Raw genomic sequence first — 23,675 nt, 5'->3', positions numbered from 1 at the left:
TTAGTGTAATGGCTCATTTAATCCTAAAGCCGTTAGTTTAAACTGCCTTATTAAGGGATCAGCTTTTGTTTGGTCTTTAATTTAATCTAAATTGGCTTTATTGATGTAGACAAATCCCATATTCCTGTTTCTTTTTCTTAGATGTTGAAAACATTGTTCACAGAGTGACGTGGAAAAATCCAAAGTAATTACCCAGCCAGCCATTACTCACTGTAAATCCATCTCTCCACCCTCTTCTCATCTTCCACTCTTCTCCATTATCTTCATCTCCTCGCTTCTCTGACCTTCCCCCTCTCTCCAAGGTCACCCATCACTCCACTGTGGCATTGCCAACAAACAGAGTGGTGCTGAGCCAAGAGTCTTTCAATCAGGCTGCCATTTTTGCAGAGCTGCCAAACAAGCAACCTCTCTCTATTATCGCCATTTTCTTTTGTCTCACATGTACGTCTTAATCATGGTGCGCTATAACAGTCCTTTGTGTGTGATACTGAGTAGTGTAAACAGTCAGCGGGCTGCGCGGCGGGGGAGGATTGCCTGCATGTCGTGGCATGGACTGGATCCAAGGGTACAGATGGAGAACGGACAGACTCCTAGCAGGGGTGGCTCGCCTTGCTCACCATGACTGATAGCATCTTTATCGCACACTTATCGCAGCACCATCACCCAAACACACTATGAACTGTTCAGTTTGTGCAAGCAGCTCTGAGCAGTCAACTTAATTATCAACTATTTGTTTGGCTGTCTTGCGTATTATCTGATTTGACACTTCATCCATCTGCATTTGTCTGTCCACAGCCCATCTGGGAGCTGGAGGCTCTGTTCAGCTTCTTGTTGTGGTATTCTGTCCATCTGTCCTGCTGACTGGTCCTTCCATATGGGACACTGGTCATGTAATTAACCAATGAGAGACCTTCTTGATAGGAACAGGTTCGGTGATCGGCGTTGTTGGTGTCATTGTTGAATCTTGATTGGCGTGTTAACTCCATGTCCTCGTCTGTCTGTCTATAGGTCTGACCACATGGTGCAGGGTAATTTTTCTCCCATTCTGACACATGGCCCCCTCTCTGTCCCCCCCCCCTTTATGTTTCAGAGAAGGGACCAGCAGGAGGGCGTGGGCCTGACTTGAAAGAAAAAAAAAGACAGGAAAAAAGACAAGAGGGACCAAAGACGTACGAGGCAAAGCCAAGGCCTCCTGCGAAAGAAACATCGCCTCACACTTGCTCTGCACAAGTGTGTGTGTGTGTGTGTGAGGTTGCCCTCTGTGTGCATTTTACTGTACGTGTGTGAGCAGGTGGGACTTTGATGGGACATTGAGCAATGCCTCACACGCAGCGACAGCAGGTTGGCAGTAGGGGGCAGTGCTCCTCACGCCTCCACTCCCCCCTCCTCCCCCTCCTCCTCCTCTCCCTCGCTGCCCAGCCCAGCCAAGCAGCCATACACATACCCTCCAACTGTGAGTACAGATTCGTATCGTACCGTTCATAACAATGGCAGCTGAATGCTTCCATGAGGTTCAAAGATCTATTTGTTGTGTTAATTACATTGTTGATTCATCAAAGCACACTAATAATGATCTTTCATCATGATTAATTAGTGCAAATGAGCAGAGTGAACATGTGTTTCTCTTTCAGTAACCTCAGTATTCAGGGTTGGATTGTGCTATTATGCTTGAAATGCTACACTGTCTGAGGTTTCTTTGGTTAGCACTCATGTGTGCCTGGTGTGTCTAATTACTTTGTAATTGAGCCCCTCATACTGCATTGATTAGCCCCACTATTGATCTGGTTTCCTTGGTGCAAACCAGAATCTGATTGTGGAGTAATTTAATCAACGATTAAGCTACCCAACAAAAATCCAGCAAGCTTTTTTCTCAGTCACTCTCATTTTGTCTGCCTCCTCGATGCATTATGTGGGCATTAGAAATACAGCTGAGCTTGTGGCCCTGCAGCGAAATTGATCTTCATCTTCTTGGCTGCTGCCGGCCTGCCCACAGAGCTCCAATGGAGGGAGAGAGAAAGAGAGAATATTGTTTCCACTGCTGCCTCTGTTCACTCTTTATCTAAGACTACTTGCAGTGAGTCACAGTCCTTCACCGCCCACGCAGCTTTCAAAAGTGTATGCACAAACAAGCAACCGCACATGCGTGGACACACATGTGCTCACACACTCACAACCCGTAAATGTTGATGAGACACAGTAAATTTCCCAGTCTAATCCCAGAAGGGGCGAGGTGACACAGGGGTGAGAGGGCCGAGCAGGATGAAGGGATGATGATGAGGAGGAGGAAGGAGGAGCGGGTCAAAGATGTGAAAGGTCAAGGTGTCCCCAGCCTTTCAATTAGCAAGGCCCTGCCACGTCAATGAGAGGCAGTGATTGGAATCAATAACGGAGATGCATTAGAATCTGTGTCAAGGAGGCTGGGGTCAAAAGCTGCACCCCATTACAGGAGACATTACACTGCTTTATCATCCATGTGTCATAATTGTTGTTCAATTGTTTGTCTATCTATCTGAGTGTCGGTTTTTCAATCTGTTTTGTGTTGAAATATCTTTCTCCTTCTTGTTTACTGCAACTAAAATCTTTTTTCCCTCATTGCCTTTTCTCTTGCCACCACTGTGGACAAACAGACCACATAACTGATCGTAAGTGCTTTTAACTTTGTTGATGTCTATCTGTCTTAATGCAGGTGCTGGCAAAGCTGGTTGTAAACACTTACACTCTGCCAGAGATGTTATTTTCCATCCGGCACACAGCAAAAGTCTTGTTGCACTGTGCTGCACATTAATGGATCTGGCATTAGTGTCCATTTGCAGGGTGCGCGTGTTTATGCATCTGTCATCATGCATGTGTTTGTATGTGAGGACGTGTGTATGTGTGTGTTGTACTCTGCACATGTGCCTGTTTCTTTGTGCCTTGTTCTGTATTTGGATGTGTGTTTAGCCTCATTGGCTCCCAATAGGTGAGATCCCCGTGAGGGCAGGGAGGAGGAAGTGTGAGGAGCTGCTGTCTGCAAGGAGGCAGCAGGGCTGTCAGATCAAAGACACAGAGAAATAAAGAGGAGTTAAAGCACTAAGCACCGGCTCCTCTCCTCCTCCTGTGCCAATAATGGAGCAGCGCCTGCAGCCTGAACTTCAATTTGATCAGCTGAGGACACGGGCTTATTTCTTCTATCAGTGGGAATTCTTTCATTAAATTCCCTCACTCTCCCTATCCATCCGTACCCATTGTTTGTTTTTTCCCTCTGACTCTGTCTCCCTTTGTTCATTTTTTCTGTTGCTCTGCTTGTGCTCTGTCTTTGCTGCATTTCCATCCATCTCCCCTGTCCGCTCAGCTCTCCATCGCCTTCTTCTCATCCACCGCAGCACCCCCTCCTCCACGCTGTGTCCTCCTTTACCCATTTACCTACATAATGTAAATTCATCTGTGACTCGGGCTCTGTCTCTTTCCCTTAAAGTAAAATGAAAGACTCTACCAACAAGTATCATGCTGTGTCCTCTGTCCTGCTGCACACAGCCTTTGTGTGTAGTTACTGAAGCTCTGTGGAGAAAAAGATTTAAATTTCTGTCTATAAGTATTGAAAAGCAGGACATAAAAACACGACATGGGCCATAAAGCATGTGGAGGAATCAAACATGCTGGTTCAATACATTGTCACACAAAATCCCAGCATGTTGGTTTTTATGAGTCTGTTATCGAGGCTTTGCTTTATGGCTGTTATGGACAGCGGTGACAGAGAAAGAGAAACCTCTTCTTGTGGTCATTACATTTTCCCCTTTGAAATCCCTGCTTCATTTCCCCACAGACTCATTCCCTCACCCTCCCTGTCTCCAAGTCTCACCGGGAGCACTGTGCTATATATCTCTTTTACATGTACTCTCCCTTTTACATTATGCTATATCAATTTCCTCTCATCTCAACCCATTTTCTGTGCCTGCTCTCTGACTCTCACTATTTTCCTCGGCCTACATTTCATCTCTTTCTCCGGGGAGTCTTTCTAAGTGATATTGACTGAATATACTTATCGGCAGCTGTTAAACTATGAAAATGAGTGGTATCTCTGGTTGTTCTGCGCTGTTTGCTAAGCCTCCTAAAAGCCATAACTATGTGTGTGTTACGATAGGATGATATATGAGTGCATGTCACAGCTGGAGTTATTACAGCAGCGTGCAGAATGAAAGCAGGTCATGTGAAGACTGCTGCACTATTCTTGGTGTGTGCATGCGTCTCTATCTATTTCAACCATATAGGTGTGTAACAGTATATACGCGCCTGCTTTTTAACTGTGACAGAAGTAATTCTGGTTTTGGTCCTTGCAGTCAAGAGGCCGCCAGTGATCTCCACACAGCCGGAGTCTGTCACCGTCTTCAGCGTGGAAGACCTCGTCATGAGCTGCGAAGCGTCCGGCAACCCTTCACCCATGTTAGTCAGCACACACACCCGTCCACACAAACCCATAAAGTCTGGAGATGCTATATTAGTCGTGGAGGAGCCTACCGGTTATCTTTTTAGACAACTGGGAACAGTGACCTTCTCTCTCCTTGTTCAGCTGACATCTACATATTAGTATTACATGAGAGCACAGATTCTCCCAGTCAGAGTTCTCATTTCAACAAGGGATAAATGTCATTAAGCCCTCGAGCAATCTTTTCAGAGTGTCTTAGCTGCTCTGAAGTGGAAAACTGCTCCAGTTGCCAAGGAAAAGATGAATATCGCAATTACACAGCACAAGCTTATGAATCCCACTGGCGCATCTAGTGTGAATTTTGCACTTATTCATCTGTGACCTCAAATTTACTGACATGTAAGGGCATCTTGTGGTAAAAAAACGCTTTTTTCAAAGGCATGGAAATGATTTTTCTGACTTTGATATGCGCGTGAACCCTCTGCCATCAGTGTTACAAATTTTTTTTTTCTTTGTTCAAGTTTCCGATGGACAAAGGATGGGAAGGAGTTTGACCCAGCCAGAGACCCAGAACTGAAGGTATCTGAGCACCCTGGCTCAACCGCTTTCTACACACTCAGTAATACTATGGACACCCTGAAGCAGTACCAAGGCAAATATGTCTGCTACGCATCCAACGAGCTGGGGACAGCTGTCTCTAGCGAGGCCATTCTCCGCACTGATGGTAAGAACATGCTGATGGCTGATTAATCCTAAAACAACCACTGACCGGTTATTGAGAAAGAGTCACTACATTTTGACCGTTTAATATTCAAATTGACTGGCTGAGCATTTACTGATTTGTAATTGTTTGAGAGACAGATCACACCATTTGAAATAGCATCAAACTAATCAAATATCCTTTGATATATTTTCAAACAAGCTGTAACACATCAGAGGAGCTCCATGTCTTTTATAGATGTCAGCTTCAGCGTTAGTGCTCCTGCGAATGCCTTTAAGGTCCAGATTAGAAGCGAGCTGTGTTGTTGTTGGTTTTATCAGCAATAACAGAGCGATTTACAAAGCTGTGAGCGGAGCCGACATATAAACCTTTCCTTACCCTGTTTTATAGAGAGCTCATTTGTTAGCAGATGGAGCGCTCCTGGTGCCGCCACCCAGAACATAATTACATGCAATAACATGATAATCAGCATATACTCACGTACACACACACACATACACACGGACCCCTGGGCAAAAGTAAAGAGCACCTCTGTGTATCCATCCACCTGTGCAACTGGCTCTCTCCTGGGCAACCTCCTTCCTTCACAGTTTCCCTGACAACGGTTTCCCCAGAAACACTCTTGAGTTGATGTCATGTGAAGCGCTCTTCAGTTGCTCCTGTGGGGTTATCAACAATGATCGGTGAACACATGTGACTCACAAATTATGTCGTTCCACTTCTGCAAGGCAAAAGACAACCTGGAGCCTTCTCTCAACACACATCCCTTCAAATCCTTGGAGTTCCTCAAATACTTCTCCTCATCCAGTGTACTGTGTATTTAAGTTGTATTGTGATGTGGATGCCTCAGGAAATCTCGACATGGTGCAGTAAATGTGTGCACAGGTGGTTGTGTGCATGCTCGTATGTACTTGTGTGTATCTACGCACACTAACAGGTGTGTATTTTCTCTCACTTGCCTCCCTTTAGCTCCTCCATCTCAGCAGAAAGAAAAAAAGGTCAATGTGAAGTCTGAAGAGGGAAACAGTATTGTTCTGAAGTGTAACCCCCCGCAGAGCTCTATGGAGCCTATCATTCACTGGATGGACTGGAGTGAGTACATTACCTTTCCATCTCTCCTTCCATTACCTCCTTCCTGTCTCCTCTGCCACTTAGACCATCTATCAATGCTTTTGTTGTCCACTTTTATCACATCATAGTGAGGTACTTGATTATTTAGTTCTGGAATAATATGATCCTTTTCCTCTCTCAATGTCTAGAATATCCTTTCATGCATTTATCTTTTCCTGAATGTTTTTTTTTTTAAAATGTCTTTAGTACCTTTTGTGGACAGACTCTATTCTTACCCCTATTCTCCGACATCTCTTTATCATCATTTTTCTATTTCTCTCATCCTATTGTATCTCTAAGGCTCCCTCGTATATTTCATCTTACTATTTTACTCTTAAGCTCCTCTGTCTCTCTCCCTTGTTTCTCATTTTTCGTCTGCCATTGTTTGTCATCATTTTCTCTCCTCACCTCTCTCTTATTTCCTCTCCCCCCCTCTCTCCACAGGTCTGCGCCATATCCAGCTGAGTGAGCGGGTGGTGGTGGGGAAGGATGGCAACCTATACTTTGCCTATTTGAAAACTGAAGACAGCAGGGATGACTACACCTGTAATGTCCAGTACCTGGCAACACGCACCATTCTGGCAAAGGAACCCATCACTCTGACTGTCAGCCCCTGTGAGTTTTGCTCTGGATCAACTGATCTAAGCTGATCTGAATGCATCTTCAGGCTAAGGCTGCCTTTATTCAGATATTGAAGTGTCATGAGCTTACTGACGAATAATGGTACTGCCATATCAGGAACATAACAAACAAAACATTACAGGTGTCCAGACTTTATTCCAAAAATGGAATTTAATGGGAGGTGCAGGCCACACTACATTATACAGTATGTATGTATGTCTGTATATGACGGCCCCACTTCTGTTCATGTATTAAATAATATCGACTCACTTGAATTGCAAAAAAATGTTTTGTACCTCTTGCAGTGTCTAGACAAGTAGATAGATTTGTGTTTCAAGATATCTGCCTGTGAGATTTCTGCTGCCACTTCACTGACAAATTACATTTTAAAAATTCAGCAGCTACAGCTCTTTCCAGAAACGCTTGAGAGAATGTACTGTCAACAGTCTTTAAAGGGACAATTTCTTTGCTGTAAAATACTTTAAATGAAAAGTTAAAGTAAGCGCTAGCGGCTCTGTGAGGCTGTACTTAGGCACAGTGATGATTGGAGCTGAATGCTAATGATAAATGAGGTATAAAGCTTACCATTGTTAGCATGTTTGCACATGTTTGCAATGGTCGCTGCTCTCCCACGGCTTTCCTGTCCCCGCTTGCAGTTAACTAGCTGATGACAGCTACAACTACAACCAAAGATCCCTATAGCAAAGACAATAGTGAGCAGTAGTTCTTAGACATTGTACCTTTGATACCTGTATTTAGTTTTGTAGAGTACATTAATTTTTAAAGACAGCCAGTACTTTTTGAGAGTAACATCTTCAAATCAGTCTTCTTTCTTGTTTTCTATATTTAAAATAAATCTCTTTAAGTAAAACACTATATAGGCCTGTATATCAAATTGGCACACACACAAAGTGTGTTGAGGCCAACTGAGGCCCCATAGTTAAGCCAAAGTCAACTCACCCCCATGTGGTGGCATGTTGTGCTGACCAAAGCAGTACCGTATCCGGTAGACGATCCCAGAGCAGGCAGGGGGCTCATCGCCTCCTCTGTCCAGTGGTAATGAGATGCAGCTCACACTGAGTTGTGGCTGCCAGCATCTGTGGCCTAACTAGAGGTCAGAGAGATGAGCACATGTTAACATGAGACCTCTCTGTATGAGTGTGTGTCGAGAAAATCTGTATGATGATGCGTTGTTTGAAAGGTAAAGTCTTCTCCACATGATACCACACCCTGCATCTTTGTGTGTGTGTGTGTGTGTGTGTGTGTGTGTGTATGTGTGTGTGCGCGCGCATGTGTTTGTGTGTGTGTTCTTCAGTGGCTGCTGTGTCAGCAGCAGGGCAATTTGAAAATTACCCATACATATGTATGAGTCTTCCTCTCTGTCTTTGTTTCCACCTTTATTCCTCCAGCCAACTCCGTACTGCGGAACAGGAGGCCCCACATGATGAGACCGACTGGAAGCCACAGCACTTACCACGCGCTCCGGGGCCAGACCATTGAGCTTGAGTGCATTGTCCAAGGCCTGTGAGTGTCTGTGTGTGCATATGTGTGTGTTACTTCCCCCATCAATCAGAAAGCTTGAGCCGCTCCTTTTAATCAATCTTACCTGTCTCTCATCCATCTCTCTCCCCTCCGCCTACCTCCCCATACTTGCTTGACTCCATTATTTCTCTTTTGCTGTCTCCTGCCAACTCTGCCTCTTGCTGCCTTCTCAATTTCATGCATTTCTTCTCTTTTGACCCTGCATGTCTCTTTCTTTCTTTGTCTGCCTTCTTCTTTTTATGCCTCACTTTCAAACTATATTCCCCACTTTGACTTCGCCTCCATCTATCCCATGTGTCAATTCCTCTCCTCCTTCCTCTATTGCATCCCTCCATCCACATCCTCCACATTCCTATTAAACCTCTTCCTCCCATCTCTCCTCCTCTTCAGTCCAACTCCCAAAGTGTCGTGGCTGAGGAAGGATGGCGAGCTGTCTGAATCTCGAACCACTAAGGACATGTTCGACCGCCGCCTGCGCTTCAGTAATATCTCTGAGAGCGATGGGGGCGAGTACCAGTGTATAGCCGAGAACTCCCAAGGGAAGGCCACGCATACTTACACTGTGACTGTGGAAGGTATGTCACACACACAATGGTAACTACAAACTGCAAAATCATTATCATATCTTGTTCTTCAGGAATTAGGTGAAAACACATTAGTCAGAAGAGGCAGACAGACGGAGTTTCCTTTTAAGTATAACAGATCAGTTTGATGATCAGTTGCTTCATTTTCGAGACTCTGAAAACTTGTATGGTGTGATCTATCAATCTCCACCCATCAGTCTCACCAAGTACTGTCTTGTGTAAAGCTTTCCTGCTGTGTAACTCAAGAATGTAATGTTTTACTTGTACTGTATGTAATTAATATTTTCCATCCCTTGTAGCGGCTCCATACTGGATCAATGAGCCAGTAAGTCAGTTATATGCCCCGGGTGAGACCGTCAAACTCGACTGCCAGGCAGATGGCATCCCGTCTCCTACCATCAGCTGGACCATGAACGGGATCCCTATCTCAGGTTGGCGCACAAACAGGCCTACAAATACAAACCTCAGCGCACAACCTCAAACACTGTGTGTGTGTTGACTGTGTGTCTTTTTTTGAACAGCAACTGACAAGGACTCCAGGCGCACCCTGACAGCGAGTGGATCCCTAATCCTAGAAGATGTCACTTTTGGAGACACTGCCATCTACCAGTGCCGGGCCTCCAACAAGCATGGAACCATCCTCTCCAACACCAACGTCTATGTCATTGGTGAGTGTTTGCTTTGTACATTTCACTTATTTGACAGAGTTTTTGTATGTGTACGTCTGTGTGTATCTCATTTCTCTTTGTGTGTGTTATTTCAGAGCTGCCTCCGCAGATCCTTACTGACGATGGGAGCACATACACATTTACAGAGGGCAAGAAGGCTTTACTGGATTGTGAAACCTTTGGCTCTCCTAAACCTAAAGTCATATGGTGAGGCGCACAACCACCTTGTTCTATTCTGTTGTGTTCTGTTGCATTGCGTTGCACTGTATTGTGCGTTCTAGTGTGTTTGGCAGATTTTCATATTAACAAATTTCACAGAGGTGATATTTTTGCATAGCTAGCTCTTCATATGCATAAATTAACAGCCAAATGCTGTTACATCTGGGCTGTGACTGTGAATTTTGTCAGTGTGACTGATCTCCAACCAGGCTTTGTTCCTTCTGGTGAAATAGTGGCAGTTGAACTGGTGAATTCATCAGCACCTGCTGCAGCTGAAAAGGTTTATTTACCTTATCTACCTCTGCTTGCCAACTTTCTAATGTGTGTTTTTGGATATATGTGTGTGTGTGTGTGTGTGTGTGTGTGTGTGTGTGTGTGTGTGTGTGTGTGTGTGTGTGTGTTTGTTTGCCAGGGAGAGCAGCAGAACCGCCTTCCTTCTGGCAGATCCAAGAGTAAACCTGCTCACCAACGGGGGGCTTGAGATCTCTAATGTCACACATGACGACGAGGGCTACTACACCTGCTCTGTACAGAACAGCAACTTGTCTGTCAGTGCTGAGCTGGAAGTGCTCAGTGAGTGAGACACTGTGTCCCTTAGCAGCTGATGTTATTTGCACCTCATGCAGCTTGTCTCAGCATTGTGTGTCTCCTTGCTGTCTCCTCCAGACAGGACAGTGATCCTGACACCTCCACAGGCACTGAAGGTGCAGCCTGGACACACAGCAATCTTCACTTGTCTGTTCCTTGTCGACCCCAAGCTTGACTCTCCACTCATTCAGTGGAGAAAGAACGATCAGAAGCTCTTTGAGTCCCACAGTGACGAAAAGTAAGCTAAATTCTATACATTAGAGAACTGACAGTGATGAGGACAGTGTTAGAAATTACTGACAGGATGATTATAATTTTAGCCATTTGTTTGTTTAGTTGTTTTATCCTCAATTTCCAAGTCTAACTCGGAACAGTGTCCTTTATTAATTGTCTTTTTCTCATGTAAAATTATTATCATAATTGTTGGTTTCTTTGTAGATAAAAGAGCTTGGTCTGTACCAGCTCTATATGGAAAGTGTCCTGAGACAACTTCTGTTGTGATTTGGCGCTATACAAATAAAATTGAATTGAATTGAAATTGAATCCCTGTTACATAAGCAAACAAATATGTTGCTGTGGTGACAAAAATAAGAAGGAGGATGAGATGGTGACGTAGAGGCAAACGAGACAAAGGGGGAGGATAACAATGATGACCATATTCCCTCAGATACACATTTGATGGACCAGACCTGATAATAGCTAATGTGGAACCGGCTGATGAGGGCGTTTACACCTGTCAGGTCATCACAAAACTGGACATGGCTGAAGCCAGCAGCACCCTCACTTTGTGTGGTAAGATCACTGACCATATACTGTATCATCAAAAACCAGCAAGAGTCTGAGACTGAGCATACTTGGCTTGTAATGATATGCAAAATGTAGTTATTTTCTCCTAACTACACAGACCTAGTTGTTGAAACTTGAGGTGTGGATACATGCAGTCTGCAGGTAGTTCTGGTCATAATATTATTGTTGTCCCCTTCAGATCGTCCAGACCCTCCTGTCCTCGTCCAGATCACTGATGCAAAGCATCGCGCAGTCACGCTCAGCTGGACTCCTGGAGACGACAACAACAGCCCCGTGCTAGGTTTAGTACAGACAAACATAGACACACACACACTCACACTCACACTCACACTCACAGAGGCGCACACATCAGCACACATCTGTCTGGCTCTTTCTGTTTTTATTCTGCTCATTGCTAAAACTATTTTCATATTGATAGTGGCTAGAATATTTGGCACTTTTGTCACTAAGTGAGGGAATGGACTGACACACACACACACACACACACACACACACACACACACACACACACACACACACACACACACACACACACAAAAGCAAACATAGAATTGTTCATCTTGTCTAACTCTAACACTCAGCGACAGACCCATATAATTTCTCTCTCTGGCAAGATGAAAGTCTGCTCCCATTTCATTACTTGGACAGGATTATTATTTGAACATCAGACTGGGTAAAGCTCAAAGTGATGCTGAGTGTTTATTTATGTTTCTGTTGCTACCTTATGGTTTACCTCCTGTCTGTCCCCATTCCTCCTTGAATCTCTCTTATTATCTCTGCAGAGCATGTGGTTGAGTTTGAGGACCAAGATTTGAAGGAGAGGGGCTGGGAAGAGCTGAAGCGAGTCGGAGGAAATGTGAGGCGTGCCAGCCTCCCTCTATGGCCATACATGTCCTACCGTTTCCGGGTCATTGCCATCAATGATGTGGGCAAGAGCGACCCCAGCAAGCCATCTGAAATCCACAACACACCTGCTGAAGGTTAGAGTCAGTGTTTTGTAAGCACAAGTTTTCATTCTCAAAATGAACCCCAAACGGCACTGCGCTGAACTCTTTTACAATCACAGCTCCAGACAGCAACCCTGAAGATGTTCGGAGTGAGTCCACAGACCCAGACACGCTGGTCATTGCCTGGGAGGTACGTCTGTTACCTCAATGTATAACTATCAGAGGCAGAGTCAAACAACTTCCTAAAAACACTATGTGCCTTGTTGACTGCTGTTCCCTTCTCTGCAGGAAATGGATAAAAGGAACTTTAACGGACCTGACTTCAAGTACCGGGTGATGTGGAGGCAAGTGGTGGGCAGTGGGCCCAACTGGCACACCAACTACACAACGGCATCACCATTCAGGGTCAATGACATTGGCAACTTTTCTGCCTTTGACATCAAAGTTCAGGCTGTCAATGAGAAAGGGGAGGGACCTGGGCCAGACCCCATCATTGGCTACTCAGGAGAAGATGGTAAGATATGCATTTTTTTTTTTAAAAAAAGGGCAGCTAAGCAGTTTTTCAGCAATACCCTTTTCTTCCATATTCTGCCTCACATATCACAATCCTGTCTGTCACTGTCTCTCAGTTCCACTGGAGGCTCCTATGGATGTGGGAGTTGTACTAATAAACAGCACTACCATCAGAGTGACCTGGGCAGCAGTAGAGAAAGAGACGGTCAGAGGACACCTGCTGGGATACAAGGTACTGATCCTGTATCTCCTCTGTTGTATGGCCTAACATATTCAGCCCCTGTTCTCATGAATAATTCATACATTGGGTTTAGAGTGGAGGCAGCCAGATCTTTGCTTGGCAAGGACTTCATAGTTCTCTTTAGTTTCAAGGTTGTGAAGAATAAAGCCTTTTTTATTTTAGATGATCTCACCTTCAAAATGTATCACACTGCAGTTGCGCTGCTTCTCTTTCTCTCTTTTGGGTCTTTGCTTGTCTTTGATGTTCCATTCAGCACCCAATGCAACCCTCTATATCATTTTCAAACTGTTTCTAAAAAAGTCAGTTTTAATGCAATAAGAAAATGTCTCCGATGTGATTGCATCCCTCAAAATAGCCATGGTATGGAATGACTTAAGTATAAGACATGTGTAAAATGTTTCAGATTTCAAATTGTTTTTGTGGTCCAGATCTACTTGACCAGAATCGGCTCCAGGGGCCACCACCGAGGCCGGAGGGCCAGGGAACCAGAGAGCACTGTGGTGGTGGAGACTGGGGCCAATGAGGAGAAGAAGGTGATCAGTGACCTCAGACCATACTCCCACTATACCCTGGCTGTCACTGTATTCAACAGCAAGGGAGAGGGACCCCCCTCTGAGACACTGTCCTTCAAGACTCACGAGGGAGGTGAGAATGAGAAAGAGGAATGGAAGACGAATGGAAGACGGGAGAGGGACAAGGCTGGAATGGGGGAAGATGGTAGATAATGATGGTGACAAGGTTTAAGTACAGACAGGGAGAGGAAGATGGGGCAAGATGGGGATGGCGGGTTACAGCAGAGGAAATGACATTCGTGTCCAGGGAATAACTGGGTGGAGAAAAGCAAAGAGAAGGAGGGTGAAATTGATAAAGGGATAGATATTATTGAGCAGGCAGGTGTTGGGGGACTGTAGGTGACAGTAGATCAAAATAGTACAATAATGCCCTTTAAGCCAAGTGCATTTTAATCAGGCCTTTTTGTGTTGCTGCTAGTTCCTGGTCCTCCCACGTCCCTGATGCTGGACAGCCCATCAGAGACAGAAATGACCCTCCACTGGATGCCTCCAAGCCAGCCCAATGGAATCCTCATCGGATATCTACTGCAGTACCAACAGAGTAAGCATCGTTTATACCCGATCCCACAAAATAACGAACGTGAGGAACATAAATTCTTTTGTTTAATAAGCTCTTTTATGCTGCATCAAATACATCAGTAAAAACATCACTGGAGCAAATGACAGCACATGATCCATTTACAGCTAAATCAATGACACTAGAAAAGTGTCCAGAGCATAGCCTCCTAATGATGCTCATCAGTCAGTCACATGGAACAGTGTGTCAGCCGTAACGATGTGTTGAAGATCAAGCAGTGATTGAATGTTTTTCTGGCTGTGCTGTGGTCAGTCGTAGAGAGTGATGACAGCCCCATGCAGGTAGAGACAATAGACGACCCCACGGTCACCCACCTCACCCTGAGGAACCTGGACCGCCACAGCCACTACCGCTTCTACCTGAGGGGGCGCACTGCTGCAGGGGATGGTGAGCCCATCATGAAGAAGGGGGCCACCACACTGGATGGAGGTACGAAGCAAATTTCTTCATCATCACAGCAGTAGAGGACCAGGGTGCACTAGATCAAGAATTGAATTCCTCTCTCTCAATATCTTGCAGCGCCTCCTTCCAACATCAGCCTGTCTGTGGGGGAAAACTCCGTTAACCTCAGCTGGGTGGCCAAGAAGAGACACAGAAATGTTAGCTTCCAGATCCACTACCTCAAAAAAAATGGTTAGTTTTTTAGTTCATCATGGCGATAGTCTCACAATCCTCAATGAAAGGGAAATCAAGGCTCATGTTGTGTCTCTGCAGATGGCAGCAGTTGGAAGAAGACGGAGAAGGTGAACACCTCTCAGTCTTTCTACCAGCTCCAGGGCCTGACTCCAGGCTCTCATTATCATCTACTCTTCACCTACAGCAATACCACCTTCTGGGATACTGACATCGAGACAGAAGGAACAGGTACTATGAGCGTTCTGCCTTCATTCATCCTCGTTCCTTTCATCTTCTCTGCTCTCTCCTCCGGGCTTCCCACATCTAAATATAAAGTCTGATCCTACTGAGAGTGTCTTGCAGTTCTCTCCATCGCCTGTGAAGTGCTTTCAAAGACTGATGTGAAAAGAGAGCTTGGTTAGCCATATGAAATGATCCATTACTCGTGTTTGTTTGCCGCATTGTGCTGTATTCTTTGGATCCCGAGTGAAATGCCATCCTGTCAAAATGCATAATCCTCTGTCTGTTTTGCTCTAGATTCTTCTCCCTCTTTTATCTTGTTTCTCCTACCTTTTTCATTCTTTCCACTCCTTGTACCTGGACTTTCATGCTGTTTCCCCATAACAACAAATACTCTCTCTCTTCTTTCTGTCTCCCTCTTCTTTTCCCACTGAAGAAGTTACGGAGGTGCAGCCGAGCTTTGCGACACAGGGCTGGTTCATTGGTGTTGTGAGCGCCATTGTGCTGCTGCTGCTGATACTGCTCATCCTCTGTTTCATCAAGAGGAGTAAAGGGGGCAAATATTCAGGCAAGTGCAGTCTATCATCCATGTTAAGCTGTCATCAGTACAGATGTTGAACTGTTGATGAATTCAAAATGTTTGAGGCCTTAAACAGCTTTTTGCACTATATTTGTTTGTCCTTCTACTACATCTGTATGCAAGAACAGTACAATGTTAGACACCTGCTGAGTCACCCTCTACACAAGCTTTGTGGGTAACACTAGACAGTCTGGAGCCATAAAGCTGTCTGATAATTGAAATGACACTGTGGTAAAAAAAAAAAGAAGCCAAGCAATTACAGGAATGCACAGCAGTAAACAAGATTATTACTACTGGAAAGAAGTAAAATAAGATTGCAACCATATTTAAAATTCTCACCGAACAGCCCGCTATATGATCCATGTAGTGGCTCCAACTCTAGATAATTGGCCGGTTTTCACTCTGCCAGCTTTCTCCCTTGCAGCCTTAACATCAAACATGTACTGAAACATACCTCCAAGTCTTCCTTACTGTGATAGTAAGAGAGAGGCTCTGCCCTGAAAAAGGACTGAAGTAATAATCACAAACCACAAGAGGAACTGCAACCTGCAGGCCACCGTCTGAATGTTCAGACCAAAGCACCACTTTCATCTCTTTCCACAGGGAGAAACGAGTGGATGGCTCCCTGTAAAGTAGACCTAATTGTCTGTGCATGCTAAAAGCAAAGACTAATAGAATAATAAATACACCCATTGTGAACAATTAATTATTGAAATTGTTTTGGATTTTAACAGTAATATTCGTAGTGGTAGCTGTTACACTCAAAGTCAGATGAAATTACGTCAACCAAAGCTTTGTGCTCCACATACACAAACATGTTTTTTTTCCACTTGGTGTTTCTTGCTGTGCGACAGAATGCCATTATCGATGTCTGAGACAGTGGCTTAGAGAGAAACATGGTTGAGATCATCCTGATAATGAAATCCAATAATCTCCTTCTCAGTGAAAGATAAAGAAGAGGGTCCGATGGACTCGGAAGCACGGCCGATGAAGGATGAGACTTTTGGAGAGTACAGGTTTGTCATCTCAGTGCAGATTATGTTACATTATGTTTCTATAGATCATTTAAAGCCTGACTCCTAACACAGCCCTGACTCCCTCAGCACTGTTTGGCTTTCCTAACCCTTTGTTTTCCTTTCATTGTCCCTCTTCTCCCTAATGCCTGCTCCTGTTATGCAGATCTCTAGAAAGGTATGCTGTGATGTGACTTGCTATCCCAATCCCACTTGCTTAATTTGTCCTGCCAACACCTCACGTACCTACTGACTTCCCTGTAGCATCTCTTATAATCATGGTGTAATGTATTATGTAGGGCTGCAACTCAGGATTATTTTTAGTATGGATAATCTGTCAATTATTTTCTCTATAATGATTTGGTAGGTGAAGAATTAAAAAGCAGTGAAAACGGCCATCACAGGTCATCAAAGGTCTTGTTTTGTGTGATAAACAGTCCAAAGCTCAATTTACTATAAGAAAAGCAGCAATTTCTCACATTTTAGAACCTGAAACGATCCAATTTTTGGCATTTTTGCATGAAAAATGACTTTACAGTTGCAGCTCTAATATCAAAAATAATTGTAGTTTTAGTATTCTAGCATTTTTAACATACCCTATGAAAATATTTCTTGCTTTTGACCCCTTTTGTGCGCTCACATACTGTAGTGACCTTGAGGAGAAGCGCACGGCCAGCCAGCCGTCCCTTGGCGAGGAGAGTAAGCTGTGCAGCGAGGACAACCTGGACTTCAACGGCAGCAGCGCCATAACCACGGAGCTCAACATGGATGAGTCTTTGGCCAGCCAGTTCAGTCGGCCCAGCGAGGGGCCAGAGGGGCTCCACGGCCTGCCAGACAACTCCCCGCTCAACCCCACCACCGTCTCCCCAGCTACCAATGGGATGCCCAACTCAGTCACCATCCTCGATTAACCCCCACACATCCGCCGGGGACCATCAGACCAAAACATGTCAACACATACGTGCCCATACGCTCCTGTTCCCTACCGACTTTCTTATCTGTAGTTTAACGACTAATACACAATCAATATATTGACTATTCAGATGCGCCTGGCGGTCATCTGATCGACTGGACTATTTTGACCAAAGGAGTGTCCAAAGTAGTGGACAATGTGATACAAGTCTGACTGACCTGAAGATGTCCTTTGACACCCCCCCCCCCAACACCCCTTTATCCGTGCAGTTTACAACATATATTAATGACTAACATTCATTTCTCTCCCTTTCCTCTCTTTTGCTTCTCTCCGCAGACAACTTTATAGAAAGATAAAGACAGAATGTTGTATAGGTAGACATATCAGAGGGACTGTGGGTGTGGTCCTATAGAGATGCACAGTAGTGCATTGAAAGAGGAGGATGATGGTACAGCCAAGTGTGGGGAAACAGGCAGCACACGCTGCTGTAAAAAGTCTTGAATCTTACATTTATCATGCCTTATATAATTTCGCCGACAATTTTGTACGCCATTTGATGTCTTAGATTGTACTACTTGCCAGTGACATTTTTTTATTTATTTTTACAAATGTCACAAAACATCATTTTGTTATTTATTTATATCTTCACTTTTTCATACTTCTACACTATTTGTTAAAAAAAACTCATAACTTTATTGACACCTTTCATAGATCAAGCTGTTTTAACTGAAACTAAGTGAAGCCAAGTTTCTTACTATAAATAACATTGGATGCATAAGGGGAACTTGCTGTGAAAATGCTGAGTAGCATCTGGTGTATATAGCTGCATCTACATCTATCTATTTAGCCATAATACAGTATTATAGATATGTACATGCTCCTTCTAAGTTCCTGTGCCTGCTGGGTCTGCATAGAGCACCAGATTGATGTCATTACTCTCTCGCCTTCCCACCAGAAGTGTAATGTCATTATTGGAAATGATAGTGTAATTTTTTGTGTCGAGACCTATGTGTAGCTTTCTGTATCTGTCCTTGTCTCTTTCTACACTGTATTAAAAACATTGTTGTCCCTAATTAACAATCTTTTCATACCTGTCCATCTCATACTACTCAAACTGTTTGAGGAACAGTATTTATGTACATTTACAGATCAGAGAGTGGAGTCTTGTGGGGCAAACACTCCCAAGTTTTATTTTCAGACCTTCATCAATGCAAGTTGATATTGCAGACAGGCGTGATGATTGCCAGCTGATGTATAATAAAGGCATGCAGTTGGCATATACATCAAACACAGAGAATGTATTCTTATTAGAGCTGGACAGACATTATATTTACATGCTACTGATTAAATTAAAAATCTGAGCTACAAGGTACTGGAAAAATAAGAGTGGTTAAGACCTGGAAGGACAGTTTTTTTTCCCCACAGAATGTAAATACAACCCTTACAGATTGTTTTGATGAACCCAACCATGTTTGATATAAAAATGAAAAATGTGCAGGTTTGAAGCCACTTAAATTAATTTTAAAATGTTGCAAGTTGTCATTTTTCTTCTTTGTGCTATTGCTATGAATTCAGACTTTCCGTTTTTGACTAATGATTGCAGTGCAATTTGGCTGTTCTAGCGAAAAAAAAAAAAAAGTTCATAGTTGAGGAAAAAAAACACAAAAAAGGGAAAAAAAAATCCATATTGTTCTGTAGGTGTTTGCAAACATTTCAAAATTTGAAAATCAAAAAAATGTACGTTAGTGTCATTTAGTGATAGTAGTAGTTCCATTCCAATGAAAGCTAAAGGTTGCATTCATGCCCATAACCATCCAGCAATGCATTGCAGCGCAGTGAATATCTGTGGAGTTTTTGTCTGATGCAGTTATGAGAGACGGGGACGCAGCGAGACAGTTTGTGCTTACCACAGGGAGTAGCTATATGCAACTTGGCTGTCTCAGTTGTCTCTTTTCAAATAAAATCTTGACACTGGCCAAATATCACCTGACACTCCCTGAGGTGAAAGTATATGGGATGTCTAAAAAGGCTGGTGGCACTGACGGAGGTGTGTGAGCTCCCTGTTGTTGGTTATTCAGACACACTCAGGACAAATAAAGCTTTTAAAAAAAAATCTATTTTCATACAGGAGCGGTGAATGACACAAAATATGCCAATATTCTAACATGACTATCTGCTGCTAAACATCTGTGTTTGTCAGTGTTCGGGGCAAATGTTAGCTTTGAATGAGGAATGAGTGCACACACACAGATACTCACTCGACTGCCACTCACTCTTTGCTTTTCATGTGTCGAGGGGAAAGCTGAGGACACTGGCCATTGCTTTTCCGCTGCTGCCCCCCCCCCTTTTGTTTTTATAGTTAAAAGATAAAAACCTATTAAAAAAGTGAATTGGTTTGTTAACAGAAGCTTCTTCAGAACTCAGACAAGCAGATATTGAACAAGGCGAGGGAGAGGAGGGGTGAGAGAAAGTAGGGGAGGGAGTGATTGTCACTGCCGGGCTGTAGATGTGCCACTTTGTGGTGAGTGGGGGGGATTAGCAGAATGGTCTCGTGCTATCTATGTGTATCGTGGGTGAACGACAGGAGTTGGGTGGACTTGTACCACATATGGGGCCAATACAACTGTAACTGCATTATGAATCTACCGCTGTAACTGGATATATGACTGAAAAATAAAGTATGTGGAACAATCTGTATCAAAAACAAGGGTCCCTTTCTTTGTCATCAGTATCAGCCAATAAAATCAATGTGTATGTGTCACTTAGAAATAAGCAGCAAGTATTGATCACAGAGGATTCAATTCACACTGAGTGTGAGTGTGAGTGTAACAATCAATAGATTTTTTATTAGCACGTTGTCAGAGGAAGACAAGCCTGTGTCAGGTGTGTGGTGGTCAGCGGGAGCTGGTGTTGAATTGGGAAAAGTAGTCCTTGGTGGGTTTGTTGGTGTACAGCACTTTGTTCATGTACTCCTGACTGGGGCAGACAGAGACACAAATAAACACACAGTGAATAACTGTTTGCTTCATTAAATCTGAATTCTACCTTAGAGTACTTCATCACCTACACCCAAAAATACATCTGCTGACTGCTGCCTGAATACTCAGTGTATGTAGATGTGTGGAGTGCTCACTGTGCTTGCTGCTCTTTGGCCAGCTGCATGTTGAGACGGCCTGTCTGAATCCTCTTCTCTCTCCTCAGCTCTGCTTCTCTCCTCTCCTCCTCCTCTGCTGCTCTCGACAGCTTCAGAAGCTGGAGTTCCCAAGCTGCATTCTGAACCTTCTCAGCATCACGTTGTCTCTAAAGATGGCAAGAAATAAATGTTACTGTTATGTGACATCCCGGGTTTAAAAATCCTCTCCAAGTGACAGAGTGGCTCCCAAACTGGGGGTTGGGTCAATTGTCCTTTTATTTGTCAACCATCTGTGGTTTAATTCTAAGGGGATGCAAATCAAAAACTTGGGAACCACAGCTGAGGGTAAGTAGAAGTGAAGAGAGGCTTGGAGCAAGAATCACTCATGGTGCCCTGCGTGTGTGTGTGTATGGGAGTTGCATTGTGTTTTAGAGTGACTCTATTACCTGTTTCTCAAGACGCTGTTCTTCTCTCTCCCTGTGGATGGCGCTCAGCTGTTCACGACTCATCCCCTTCCACTTGTCTATCAGAACCCGGGGAGGCCTCCCTCCTCTCACCTCTGCCTCTGCACTCTCTGTCATCATGTCAGATGTCATTGTGTGCAAGATCTCTGCGAGATTCTCCCTCTGCTCTCTCCTGTGCTGCTCCTTCCATTTCTCTGCCTGCTCTGCAGCCTGTGGGGGGAAGGGGATGTGGTGAAGCCTTACCACTGATCCAGGGACAGTTGATTGATCATTCCCTCAATGATTAGAATAGCGGGAGCTTTTACTAAACCAATTCTCCAACATGTGGTTACTCCTAGCTTAGAGGCAAGCCTCAGCCATATGGTGAACGTCCTCCGGAGAGATCCGCTCAGACAGTTGTATTTGCTTGTGCATTGTGCATGTGAGTGGTTATTAGAGAAACCTCATAAGTGTCATGAAAATTACCATGACCTGAAGGATTTTTAATGATGCATCCCAATGGAGGATTCAGCTGAGTGCATTCAGGCAAATGAGGGGAGAGCTAAATGGGGCCTCTTAAAAACAGACAGGGCCCACGCTACATCAAAGCAGTTTAACCATCCATGCTGCTTGGTACCAACTGATGTGATGGCCACCTTCCTGCAGCAAGTGTGTGTACGCATCACTTAACATTTGCAATTAGCAATTTTAATTTCACACTCCCACCTGAGAACGCCATGTCAGAGCTCAAACCCCCATGGGTTTGGCTTTGAGCATCCACATCAGCGGGCGGTGTGTGTGTGTGTGTGCATCTGTGTGTCCATCTGTGTGTGCACATGCATGTACTGTACCAGAGCTTTATTGTAGTTGTCGAGAGCGATGCTGGCAGCTTTCTTGCACTCCTCTTCTAGTGCGTGCAGCTGAACCCCCCTAAGGTCCTGAAGCACCATCTCTTTGCTCAGAAGCATCTCTGTGACACACACACAAATTGGAAATAACCTACAGAGTGTTTTTCTCACCTGCATTAGCCATTGTCCATTGTACAAAGCTTTTGAACGACACACTCGCACATGCATAATGGCTCTCTGGGATGAGCATCCATCAATGCCACCTGGCAGTAAGGGCTGTGCGTAGGAGTGTGCGATTGTTTGTGCAGGAAAGCATGAAGCATGTGTGTGATTTACAGAGGCTATAGCGTGCAGCATGTTAGCTCATCAGTGATTACAGTGTGTGTGCTTGCGTTTGTCACCTCTGCACTTGTCTCTCATGAGCCTTCTCTCATTGTCTTCCCTCTGTGCTCGCAGATCTCTTTCTGCCTCCTTCATTTGTTCTCTCCTCTTTTGCTCCTCTCCCATTCCCTCTCCCTGTATGTGAAACAAAGACACAGTGCTCAGGGAGCAGCATGGTTATTTATTCACCATTCACCGGATTTTGTTCCACTGGTCTTTGATGCACACCAAGCACCTGCCTGTGAAGCCGAGCCCACCTGAAAGACTTGCATACTGGCAGGCCCCAGCTCGCCCTCTGGAATGGTGATCCAGAATGCCCCCTTCAGGCCACACTTGAGATCAGCATCTCTAGAGTCCTCTGCTCGTTGATGAGTGGCCCAATAACGGGTCAGGTCAGTGTGCAAAGCTGCCTGCTTCTCTCTTTCATCAATGTCTTGCTGCAGCAGCACATCATCATGGTACTTTCTCAGCTTATCTGCAATGTAATGAAAATAAATACACCTCAGTACTCATTAGTGGAGATGGTCTAGACAATACTCTTGAAGGGGACTCAGTCATATGTCCCTGAGTGAATTATGCTTGTGATTCAGCTGATTTAATTGTGGCCCCTTCCTGGTTCTTATCATGCCCATAGTTTACCAAAAGCTTTGTCCCGTTGCCTCTCCATGTTTTGCTGGTGTTTTTTCGCCTGGACCTGTTGGTTGAGAGCATCAAGGTCGACACCCATCACACGGAACCGGGTGTTGAAGATCCGGGCCTTGCGTGTGGCCTCTGCAGACCTACGCCTGTCCACAGCCCTTTCTATGGACTGGTCAACAGGTAAATCCACTTTGTACATTTTCTTAGTTTCTAAAGTGCCTGATGGGAGGAGACACAGCATTACAAGGCCTTTGATATCCTCGCTGGAAAGAAATGATTGCTTTAAATTAATGATCAGACCCGGCTGCATTCATCAAAAGCCAGATTTGATCCTATCCTGGCCTGGCAACATCACACCAAAACCTGGAGGCGCTTCACTGACTGTATATGGCAAGTTTTTTAGTCCAGTTGTATTTTGACAGTGATCACAGATCTATAAGCAACACTTACCTCTGACATTAGATGAACAGATAAATTATATCTGTTACTTGTGGTATTTGAGATCCCTGTAGCACCTCAGTGAATGAGGCTATTTCGCTGCACCAGTTCTGTTGTGGTTCAAGGCCCTTGGTAACCATGGGAACGTCTTCAACATGCCACTGCACACTTTGTGCTTTATTTGGCATAAAACAAAACAAATTTCGTAGGTCTTATCTGTAAACAACAATACATTTAGGCTATCTGAAGTGAACATAATTTATTGAATAAGACTGGAAATGGAAGAAAGGTCTCTGTTTAAGGACAAGCAGCACGGGTTC

At 44.3% G+C, this 23,675-nt stretch overlaps 2 protein-coding genes across 4 annotated transcripts; one reads left to right on the top strand and one right to left on the bottom strand.

Moving 5' to 3' along the window:
• The first annotated feature begins 1,175 nt into the window (after positions 1 to 1,175).
• On the top strand, positions 1,176 to 20,180 carry l1cama (L1 cell adhesion molecule, paralog a). 2 transcript variants are annotated; one of them, XM_070969145.1, is made up of 27 exons: positions 1,176 to 1,453; positions 2,628 to 2,642; positions 4,317 to 4,419; positions 4,924 to 5,126; positions 6,093 to 6,215; positions 6,678 to 6,848; positions 8,264 to 8,378; positions 8,787 to 8,971; positions 9,280 to 9,411; positions 9,502 to 9,648; positions 9,744 to 9,855; positions 10,280 to 10,440; positions 10,534 to 10,693; positions 11,123 to 11,247; positions 11,441 to 11,542; positions 12,045 to 12,242; positions 12,329 to 12,399; positions 12,498 to 12,723; positions 12,839 to 12,954; positions 13,392 to 13,608; positions 13,954 to 14,076; positions 14,365 to 14,541; positions 14,632 to 14,745; positions 14,827 to 14,976; positions 15,404 to 15,535; positions 16,491 to 16,563; positions 17,210 to 20,180. In XM_070969145.1, the coding sequence occupies exons 1-27, from the start codon at positions 1,318 to 1,320 to the stop codon at positions 17,469 to 17,471; spliced, it is 3,849 nt and encodes a 1,282-aa protein (XP_070825246.1). In that variant the 5' UTR covers positions 1,176 to 1,317; the 3' UTR covers positions 17,472 to 20,180. The 2 variants fall into 2 exon arrangements, with proteins under 2 accessions (XP_070825246.1, XP_070825247.1); XM_070969146.1 differs by lacking the exon at positions 2,628 to 2,642.
• On the bottom strand, positions 18,640 to 23,504 carry ribc1 (RIB43A domain with coiled-coils 1). Of its 2 annotated transcripts, XM_070969148.1 has the most exons (8): positions 23,368 to 23,504; positions 22,918 to 23,136; positions 22,536 to 22,753; positions 22,299 to 22,413; positions 21,901 to 22,019; positions 21,053 to 21,280; positions 20,607 to 20,773; positions 18,640 to 20,449 (listed from the first exon to the last, which is right to left on the bottom strand). In XM_070969148.1, the coding sequence occupies exons 2-8, from the start codon at positions 23,114 to 23,116 to the stop codon at positions 20,368 to 20,370; spliced, it is 1,128 nt and encodes a 375-aa protein (XP_070825249.1). In that variant the 5' UTR covers positions 23,117 to 23,136; positions 23,368 to 23,504; the 3' UTR covers positions 18,640 to 20,367. The 2 variants fall into 2 exon arrangements, with proteins under 2 accessions (XP_070825249.1, XP_070825248.1); XM_070969147.1 differs by lacking the exon at positions 23,368 to 23,504 and having other exon boundaries at positions 22,918 to 23,174.
• Positions 23,505 to 23,675: the final 171 nt, after the last annotated feature.

Source organism: Chaetodon trifascialis, chromosome 8 (genome assembly GCF_039877785.1).
Source record: "Chaetodon trifascialis isolate fChaTrf1 chromosome 8, fChaTrf1.hap1, whole genome shotgun sequence".
NCBI classification, from domain to species: domain Eukaryota; kingdom Metazoa; phylum Chordata; class Actinopteri; order Chaetodontiformes; family Chaetodontidae; genus Chaetodon; species Chaetodon trifascialis.
Note: the sequence above shows the minus strand (reverse complement) of the source record. Positions and strands in the feature narration are given on the sequence as shown.

Excerpts from the sequence above, each read along its gene's own strand:
- l1cama (XM_070969145.1), top strand. The coding sequence starts at position 1,318 with ATGCCTCACACGCAGCGACAGCAGGTTGGCAGTAGGGGGCAGTGCTCC. Across the intron at positions 14,077-14,364 it reads TCTACTGCAGTACCAACAGA|TCGTAGAGAGTGATGACAGC; the intron begins GTAAGCATCGTT and ends TGCTGTGGTCAG. Across the intron at positions 14,746-14,826 it reads CCACTACCTCAAAAAAAATG|ATGGCAGCAGTTGGAAGAAG; the intron begins GTTAGTTTTTTA and ends GTGTCTCTGCAG.
- ribc1 (XM_070969147.1), bottom strand. The coding sequence starts at position 23,158 with ATGCTGTGTCTCCTCCCATCAGGCACTTTAGAAACTAAGAAAATGTAC. Across the intron at positions 22,754-22,917 it reads GCAACGGGACAAAGCTTTTG|ATAAGCTGAGAAAGTACCAT; the intron begins GTAAACTATGGG and ends ATTACATTGCAG. Across the intron at positions 22,020-22,298 it reads CATGAGAGACAAGTGCAGAG|AGATGCTTCTGAGCAAAGAG; the intron begins GTGACAAACGCA and ends TGTGTGTCACAG.